This window comes from Chionomys nivalis, chromosome 5 (assembly GCF_950005125.1).
Source record: "Chionomys nivalis chromosome 5, mChiNiv1.1, whole genome shotgun sequence".
Classification (NCBI taxonomy): domain Eukaryota; kingdom Metazoa; phylum Chordata; class Mammalia; order Rodentia; family Cricetidae; genus Chionomys; species Chionomys nivalis.
The window spans coordinates 93,621,040-93,630,576 of record NC_080090.1 but is presented as its reverse complement, the minus strand read 5'-3'; the positions used below and the strand labels follow the sequence as shown (position 1 = coordinate 93,630,576).

The following is a 9,537-nucleotide window of genomic DNA, read 5'->3' as shown; positions in this document are numbered from 1 at the left end:
AATAGGATCTACCTTTTCAGATGGTAGTGCTTGATTAGGGAGAGCTCTCCACCCCTACCCCAATCTAGCAATGTCTGCACACATTTTGCCTATCGGGGGTTTCTCAAAGCACGGGTCTGCCTACTTTCTTTTGCTCCAACACTCATTTTCGACTTGGAATTAGAAGATAACATTTCTAACTCCGAGAGGCTGAATGAACCGGCCTTCTCCCTCTTAAGCCTCGAACGTCTACTCAGCGTGCAGGCTCCGGCTCGGTCCTTAAGTTTAGGAGAAGAGCTTCCTCTCAAGGATGTGATCCAGGAACGGGGTATCTGGGACAGGTGCCTTTCCTACTGGTCTGCATTCTCAACTGCTGGAAAGTTCCACCTTTTCGGGGAGAGAATGACTCCCCGACAGTGACACACCACAAGCTCTTTAGGGTCCCTGGGCAGGATGGTGAGGCAGCGAGCCCACTGAGCAAGACACCAGTAGGCTTGGGCAGGTCTCAAAAAGGAATCTTATTAGTCTGACCCTATTTGGAGAGCATTTGTTCCTCTAGCGCAACCCATGGTCAAACTACAAGGCAGGACATCTCAAACACCAGAATCACTGGGGACCGGTTTGGTGAGTCGTGGGCCTCTCTCTCTAAGGCCAGCTTCCCAGGTACCACATCTATTCGCCTATTCGGCTAGCTGGCCCCAAGAAACCTCAAAGGTTGGCCTGAAGGCTTGCAAAGGTGAAGAGGGAGGTGCGGCTGTTCAGTTTCCTGCCACAATCTCTGGGTTGAGTCAGGCCGGCGGCTGGGCTGGTCCTGCAGCAGGCACGCAGAACAGAAAGGGCTGTGGTTAATGATTGACCCGTGGGAGACCTCTCGGCTTCCCTCCTGGAAGGCGACCGGGAGGCCCGTGCCAGGGACCTGGAAGGGTGAGGAGGAGCTACAGCCAGGCAAAGTACTGCGGGTCTCACTCTGAGTTGGATACGGAGGTCAGAGCCTCCTTCCCTGACTCGTTCCTCTTAACTCCAGAGAGCTATTTCCAAACCCCACCACCACTCACTGACGCCGCCAGGGATCCTGGGGTGAATTATTCCAGGAAGTTTCAATGAGAAAGCCGAAAAACTAAGTCACCCCTGGCCAGCCAAGCCCAGTGACGGAAAGTGCTGCGCCCACGCTGGTGAGTTGCAGGATTTCTCTGGGAAGAGTAAGGAAAGTAGAGACATTTGGGGATCTGGTAGCCTGGCTCTCGCTTCCTCATGGCTTCATCCAGTGACTCTAGCAATGTCTGCTCCAGTGTCATCGACCACAGCCACGTCCGCGAATTTGAGGTGGCCACTTGGATCAAAATCACCCTCATCTTGGTGTACCTGGTCATCTTCGTGGTGGGCATCTTGGGCAACAGCGTCACCATCAGGGTCACGCAGGTATTGCAGAAGAAAGGCTATTTGCAGAAGGAGGTGACAGATCACATGGTCAGTTTGGCTTGTTCAGATATCTTGGTCTTTTTGATTGGCATGCCCATGGAGTTCTACAGCATCATTTGGAACCCCCTGACCTCACCCAGCTATCCACTGTCCTGCAAGCTCCACACATTCCTCTTTGAGGCCTGCAGCTACGCCACCTTGTTGCACGTGCTGACCCTCAGCTTTGAGCGCTACATTGCCATTTGTCACCCCTTCAGGTACAAGGCCGTGTCTGGACCTTGCCAGGTGAAACTGCTGATTGGCTTTGTCTGGGTCACCTCCGCCCTGGTGGCGCTGCCCTTGCTCTTTGCCATGGGTATCGAGTACCCCCTGGTGTCTGTGCCCACCCACAGAGGCCTCAGCTGCAACTTCACTCGCACCCGTCACCACGAGCAACCTGAGACCTCCAATATGTCCATCTGCACCAACCTCTCCAGCCGCTGGACCGTCTTCCAGTCCAGCATTTTTGGGGCCTTCGCGGTTTACTTGGTGGTCCTGGTGTCTGTGGCTTTCATGTGTTGGAACATGATGAAAGTACTCATGAGGAGCAAGCGGGGCACTCTGGCAGGGGCCGGGCCACAGACGCAGCTGAGGAAGTCGGAGAGTGAGGAAAGCCGGACGGCGAGAAGACAGACCATCATATTCCTGAGTGAGTCCGGTTCGCTGGGGTTCCTGGGACTTCTGGCTTGAGAAGCGAAAACCTGAGTTCCCTGAGGCTCAAGAGGGGTAGCTACATAAGGGCCTTGGTGCTCATCCGGGTGTGTGGAGAGGTGTCTCTTTGTGTTTAGGAAATCTGTGGTCTGTGACATTGGGAGGTCTGGTACCTCATTTCTGTGACTTCAGGCTATAAACAGAGTATCTTGGATGAAAATACTGGGAGATAAGAGGAACAAATTAAGTCACCCAGGACAGGTGAGAGTCTTTGGAAAGGGGCGTGTCCTTCAGAGATAAAGAGAGTTACTTTTCTGTGTCCTTAGACCAGAGAACCTTGATCAGGCGGGGAAATTTTGTCCCCATTTTCTTTTTCTCCTCCTCCGGAGAGGCTGGCTTGTCAGGGACTCTGGCTCTCTGGATTGCTATTTCCGGCAGGAGTGATCTGTAAGTCTTCAGAAGCTGGAGCTCTGCTAGGCTCACTCTGAGATGTGCATGAGCACTCCTTGCTTGGGACCAGGGGTCTGTGCTTCCCTAGAAACCCGGCCTCAACATTTCTTAGTGCCCCCAATTCTGCTGCAGAGAAAGCTGTTTGCTTCCCAAATGTGGTGGCGATATACTTATTTCAAATTGAGGACCTTCTCTGGCCTGAAGAAAGACCCCCGTGTCTTCAGGAGAGAGTCTACAGATGCTAGAGATGTGGCTCTGATTGATGGCCGAGAGCTTGCTTACCTTGCGGCAAACCCTGAGAGTCATTTCCAGCATTACGCAAACTTGTTGTGATATACCATTCTTATAATCCTAGCATTGGGAGGTGGAAATAGGAGAAGTTTAAGGTCATCTTTGGCTACATAGTGAGTTTGAGGCCACCCTGGGGCTCCATGAGACCCTGAAACAAAATCAAAGCAAACAAAAGAGCCCGATTAAGGGCTAGAGAGGTGACACATTACTTAAGAGAATTTTATTGTTCTTCCAGGTGACCCTAGTTTGATTTCCAGCACCCTTTTCGAGCATCTCATAACCACGTATAACTGCAGCTCCAGGGAACCTGATGGCCTCTTCTAGGTGATCTTCGCCTAACATTAGCAAACACTCACATTGACATACACACATATATGAATAATAACAAAAACATAAAAGACTAACACAAAACAAAACACAGAAGGGTTTTATAGCTGTCCCCTGGGAGCCTGTAGTGTGTGTGCCACCAAATGGTTAAAAAAATACTTTTCAGCAGCAACAAGAAAAAGGTGACAACATAGGCATGCCAGTGGGAGTCGGGTCAAGGGAGAGATGAGATTCGGAACATTTTTCTCCTCTTCTTCCCTTTCCAGTGTGCTGAGTGAAATCAATCCTGACGTTGTTTGTTTGTGTATCAGAAACTCGAGTAGCGTGTCCCAGGGCTGCGGTTTAGGCAGGGGTGAAGCTGGGAGGCATTTGGGAAAGCATCAGCCCTGCCTTTTGGCTGAGGGTGGGTCAGTTGCTGACTTGACTTTAATCTCAGTCTGTAGGAAGTGATAAGACACAGGCTTGCACAATTTGGGTGGCCATCTAATGTCAAGGGCTGTGTTGCTGGCATGGAAGGGGTTCTCAGGACACCAGCTGGGATTTCTGGGTTCTTGTACTCTCGAAAAAACAACTGGATCAAGAACATTTAGATTGTAGCATAAACACAGACAGCTTATTATGAAAGAGGTCATCCCTAACAAGGAAATGGGTCAGCGAATTGGGAAAGAAAGAATCTGCGTGCCCTGGCTCCCGGGAGCTGTGATCTTTCGTGAGTCAGTCACAGTGTTCACCTTATCCTATCCTTATATACTGTGTATGTCTGTGCCTTGCTCGTCTCCCCCAGTCCTCCATATGTTAATCCTAATGTCCTTTTCCCTGCCCCTCCCTTCTGCCACAGCCGTGCTATGCCATATATATTTCCATTTTATAGAGGAGGAACCCGAGGCTTTACGGACTGGGAGGTAGCTCTGCTGATAGAGTCTCCAGCACTGCATAAAACCGGGAGTGAGGGTGCATACCTGTAACCCCAGGACTGAGGTGGAAGCTGGAAGATCAAAAGTTGACAGTTACCCCCAGTCAGCCTAGCCTGGCACATAGGACACTCCGTTTAAAAACAACAAACAAACAAACAAACAAACAACATTCATGAGACCCACCTCATGGCTAGGAAATCAGGATCTGGTCCAGACTTCTACAGTCCTGTCTGATAGAGGAAAAGGATGTAAGAGGGGCATAGGCCAGGAAGGAACAACCTCAGCGGTAGGCTTGTGCTCTGTGGGGTAATGTGACTGGGACAAGGCGAGGGCACTGAAGCCAACACAGTCTCCATCACCTACTGTTTGTGGCTCAAAAGATCCCAGGAGGGATGGAAAATCAAGGTTACTTGCTTGAACATATGGTGAGAAACTTTTCCCCCTTCTCGGTCCCCCTAGACTTATCTTAAATGGTTAGTTGTGGTTTTAAGAGTTTATTTTCTCAAACTTGTCTTTATATGTGTGTGTGCATGTGTGCTTGTGCATGCATGGTCCAGGGAGACCAGAGGTGAGCACGGATCGCTGGAGCTGCTGTTACAGACAGCTAGGAACTCCCATCATGGGTGCCAGGAACTGAACTGTGCCCTCCGGAAGGGCAGCAAGTGCTCTCAACCACTAAACCAGCTCCATACCCCTATCTTTTACTCTCTGTTTGACCAGTCTCTGATTTTGTTTTTTCCTGTGGAGATGACAGTTCATTTCCCTGTAAGGGTTCAGATGAGCATCAGTCTCTACTTGGTGGATATGATCAGAATAGCCCAAACTTTTATTTGAAGATGGACAGCCTCCCGGAAATAATTTCTCACAGTAGTAATTGCTGCAAATGAGTTCCTCCTCGCTCTCCTTTCCTTCCCTTCCTGATTTCTCCTTATTCTTCCTAACAGCTATGTATTAATCACCTACTGGCTTCCAGCGTGGACTCCCTGACAGACAATCAGGTACTCACTGATAAGAGCTGGAGAAATCTGCCATTTGTATTTAGCCCATCTTCTCGGCGGTAGGTTTTCAACGCAGTACTTGCAAATGCCGCCACCCCTCCCCGGTGTGTTTCAAAGAACTTTTTAAAAATAGGAGCCCCACTAATTAACTCAAGTTAGGGAGTAAATTAATGAAGTGAGGAGGAGGGAAGCATGGCTTACATCCATCAGATTAATACGAGGCAATTTGCTTTGTGGGTTTCATAAACTTGCGCTTCGGGGCATTTTTAACCCAGAACAAATGAACATATAAATTGTTTACAAACCACTGAATTTAATATAGTGATTTAGCTGTCTTTTTAGTATTTCATATAACAGATGGATCAAATGAGAATAAATATTTGCTCAATTCAAACATATTTTGAATTTAATAGGAAATGTAAATGATGACAAAACACAATATGTCTTTGGAGCACTTGAAGCAATAAAAAATCAATTAAGGGTTTTCCTCCTCATTGTTAAAAATTCTAAATTCTGTATAATGGAGCCAAAATTCATAAACTCAAGAATGATGAGGAAACCTTTGTAGCAATTATTAGTTTTCTTTTCTGCATCTTTTTGTGGTTACCCCCGCCCCTGTATTGAGTGTTGGGCTGGTAAGTAATGAGAACAAATGAGGGAGTCTGGGGAAAGAAACAGCGCTGCCATGCCTACTAGGTTGCATGCAATTTGCAGGATAAACCCTAATAATGCAAAAGTGCCTGTTCCTGAAAACCTGTGCTGCCCCCAACTCCATCCCTCCTTCCCTTTCTTCCTTCAGGGCTTCCCTCGCTTCCTCCTTCCCTCCCTCCCTCTCTCCCTCCCTCCCTCCTTTTCTTCTTCCCATCTGTGTGTGACGTGTATCGTGAAATACATGGACCATTCACATGGGTCACTCATGCAGGCAGGCACTCATACACATAAAAATAAAGACATTTTTATAAAAAATGCAAATAGAAAAGCCTATCAAGGTAGCAGCTTCCATGTAACCCCCAGGGTACATTCGAACACAGAAATTGAGTTGTAAACTGTGTTACAGAATTTTATGCAATCAATAGAAGGGCACCAAAGAAACCCATGAATCAAATGTGTCCAGCCGTTAATGACAGTGAGAGTCTATCTAACTTAGACCATGTACTCATGAAGGAATGGAACATTGACAAGAATAACCCCATGACAGGTGCTTCAGAGTGATCTGGAGGAAAAAACACAAAGGAAGCCCCCTGGAGAAAGCTAGTCTGTGGTATATTTGTTAAAATAATTATTTTATTTAGAGCACGTGCATGTGTGTATGGGTGTGTGTTTACTTGTGCCCAGGGAGGCCAGAAGAGGATATCAGATGCCCTGGAACTGAAGCTACAGGCAGGAGTCAGGAATTGGATTTGGATCCTCTGCAAGAGTAGCCAGTGCTCTTAACCACTGAACCATCGCTCTAGCCTCTGTTTAGTTTCTGTTTGAGACAGGGACTCAAGTAGCACAGGCTGACCTTGAACTCACTAATTAGCTGAAGATGCTCTTCAGTGTCTGATCCTCTTGCCTCTACCTTCCAAGTGATGGGATTGCAGGTGTGCTCTACCATGCTCAATGTATGTAGTGCTGGGAGTAGAATCCAGGCTTCCTGCATTCTCGGCAAGGTCTTTACCAACTCAGCCACATCCCCAGCTCACTGTAAGAACATTTTAATAGTTGTTTTCCAAGCAAAGACATTTTCTGTAGTGTACAGTGATCTATCAGCCCAGCCTCTCAGGAAATATCATCAAAACTGAATTAGTGACTTCTTAGTGTAAGATAGTATTTTGATTCAAATGCTTGAGTATACCAGGAGGAAGTTTTACCTCAAGTATTCAGATTATTGCCACTCTCTTCTTCTCTTTATTGATGTTGATGCGTCTATAATAAATGATATCTCCTGTTTATTTTTTCTATTTGCGAAATCCATCATAAACTGCAAATTTCCTGCGATCAGCCTGGTAGAGAAATACAATAATGCTGCTTTATTTGTATAATCAGGCTGTCTCAGAGATTTCATTTCTCTGTCGGAGACACACATAGCATTTGAGGAGGGTAATATTGGAATCTTGGGCCCCATTCATTAGCATGCCTGTTCATCTGTCTTTATGGCATGCTTCACGGGGGCTACCAGAGTATAATCGGGGTGTAGGTGCCTTGGTTGAGCAAAACACCCAGCTTATTAATGCCCAAGCTGTGCAGAGAAAAACCCATCTATGAGGAGAAAACACGAGAAGAATATTAAATTGGAAGTAGAGGAGTCTTGTCCTACCTCCTGGACAATGACTCCTGACCTACCATTTCCAGCTCTCTGCCTTTTCTTTCTTTCTTTCTTTCTTTCTTTCTTTCTTTCTTTCTTTCTTTCCTTCCTTCCTTCCTTCCTTCCTTCCAAAACCACAGAGAAACCCTGTCTTGAAAAACCAAAAAAAAAAAAAAAAACAAAAAACCAAAAATTTCTTGGTTGAGTCTGGGTATAGTGGTGTGTGTCTTTAATTGCAGCACTCAGGAAGCAGAGGTAGGCAGATCTCAGTGAGTTCGTGGCTGGCCTGGTCTATATAGTGAGTTATAGACAGCCTAAGACCCTGTCTTGAAAACAAAAAATGATGTGTGTTTTCCCTGCTTGCATGTATGTGCACAGTGTGGGTATAGTGCCCTGGAGGTCAGAAGGGTGAGTCGGAAAACCTAGAACTGGAGGTACAGATGATTGCGAACTGCCATGTGGGTTCAGGGAATCGAATTTACGCCCTCTGGAAGAGCAGTCAGCGCTCCTAACTGCTGAGGCATCTCTGCTGTGCCCTTTTTAATGGTGTAGACAGGGTTTCATGAAGTGCAGATTAGCCTGGAATTTACTTTGTAGCCAAGGATGACTGCAAACTTCTGATCCTCCTGCTTTTGCCACCCAAGAGCTGGGATTACAGGTGTGCACCATCACACCCAGGTTGTGCAGTGCTGGGGTAGGGATCCGGGCCTTGATGCCTGCGAGCCAAGCACTCTGCCTGAGCCACTTCCCACCCTTGTCTTTTCTTTCTGCTATTTTCCCCAGCCAGCTGACTCTCCAACCTCAACTCCTTGCAAGCTCACCGAGTTCTAGAGGAAAGTTTGGCCTCACCCTTCAGTTCTGGGTACCCTACTCCCACTTCAAGTCCTTTAGTAGATGTGGTTGAGCTCACCCCCTGGTCTTACATGTTATTTGTTCAGTCTAATAGCTTTTCTGCCAGACCCTACATGCTTTCATTCCTACAGCTCCATTCTCTTCCCTAAGTTCATCTTTCTTTCTCTTAGGTAAGCTTAGCTCAACTTTATGAAAATACACTTGACCCAAAACTAACCACCGTAGTTCTCCATTTACTTGTGCAGTCGCTTGATGGTGTCTGTTTTTCTTTGTATTTCTCCATGGCATGAACTGTTCCTAATTTTGTTTTTCCAATGTGTGTGTGTGTGTGTGTGTGTGTGTGTTTGTAACATATGTTAACGTATGTGTATGCACATCTGTATGAGGATGTATGTAGATGCCAGAAGCTGACGTTGGGTGTCTTCCATTATTGCTGCCACTTTCTTTGCTGCAGAACCTCTCACTGAGCCTGGAGTTAATCGATTGTCTAGATTAGCTGATCAGCAAGCTTAGGGGATCTATCTATCTCCACCCCACTCAGCACTAGGATTACAGAGATCCATGACCTTGCCCATCGTTTTATGAGTGCTCAGGATTTAAACCTGGGTCCTCATGTTCGGGTGACAGGCATTGTGCCGGCTGAGCCATCTCTTTAGCTTCTTTTTCTCTACTTCATGCCATTGTCTCAGTAGTGCCCAGTGCAACACAGATTTCAATAGATGCTTGTTGACTGTGTAAATAAATGAACAAGCCTCAACTGTGGTTGGTCTCAATCTCAGGACAAATGATATCCAACATATCAAAGTGAACCTGACCCCCAGGTTCTCCCTGCATTTCTCATACTTGTTAAAGGGGGCTGGCATAGGGAAGCCTAGGGAAGGCCTTCCCCTCTATAAATAACCTCAGCCATTTCGGACACATGGTTTCTTGACCTCTTGGCTCCAGGCTCTTCTCCTAGCCCCTGCCTCTTTCTCTCACTCTTTCCCCAGCCTCTCTCTCCTCTCATGGCCAGTTCAGTCTGAACCCTTCCAGATGCCTCTGGCTCTTTTCTCTCTTTTATCTACAGTAAACCTTCTCCTCAACTATGCCTTGGAGCATCATGTCCTCACTGTTTCATTTCATTCAAGCTTGACTTTGGAAAGTGTCGTGGTTGGTCTCCATTGCCAACTTGACAAGATTTAGAATCATCTAGGAGCCTACCCTCTGGGCATGTTGTCTACAAAGGAGTTTCCACACTGAGTTAATGGAGCAGGAAACACCATCTTAAATGTGAGTGGCAATAGTCCACGGACTGAGGTCCTGGATTGAAGAAGAAGGAAAAAGCAAGTTG

At 46.9% G+C, this 9,537-nt stretch overlaps 1 protein-coding gene across 1 annotated transcript in view; it reads left to right on the top strand.

Annotated features, from left to right (window-relative positions):
- Positions 1-976: 976 nt before the first annotated feature.
- The window catches only part of Gpr39 (G protein-coupled receptor 39), a 197,829-nt gene continuing 189,268 nt past the window's right edge, over positions 977-9,537 (top strand). Inside the window, exon 1 of the mRNA XM_057770685.1 lies at positions 977-2,086. Within this exon, the coding sequence (XP_057626668.1) occupies positions 1,231-2,086 (856 nt within the window). The 5' untranslated portion in view covers positions 977-1,230. The remainder of the gene's footprint in view (positions 2,087-9,537) is intronic.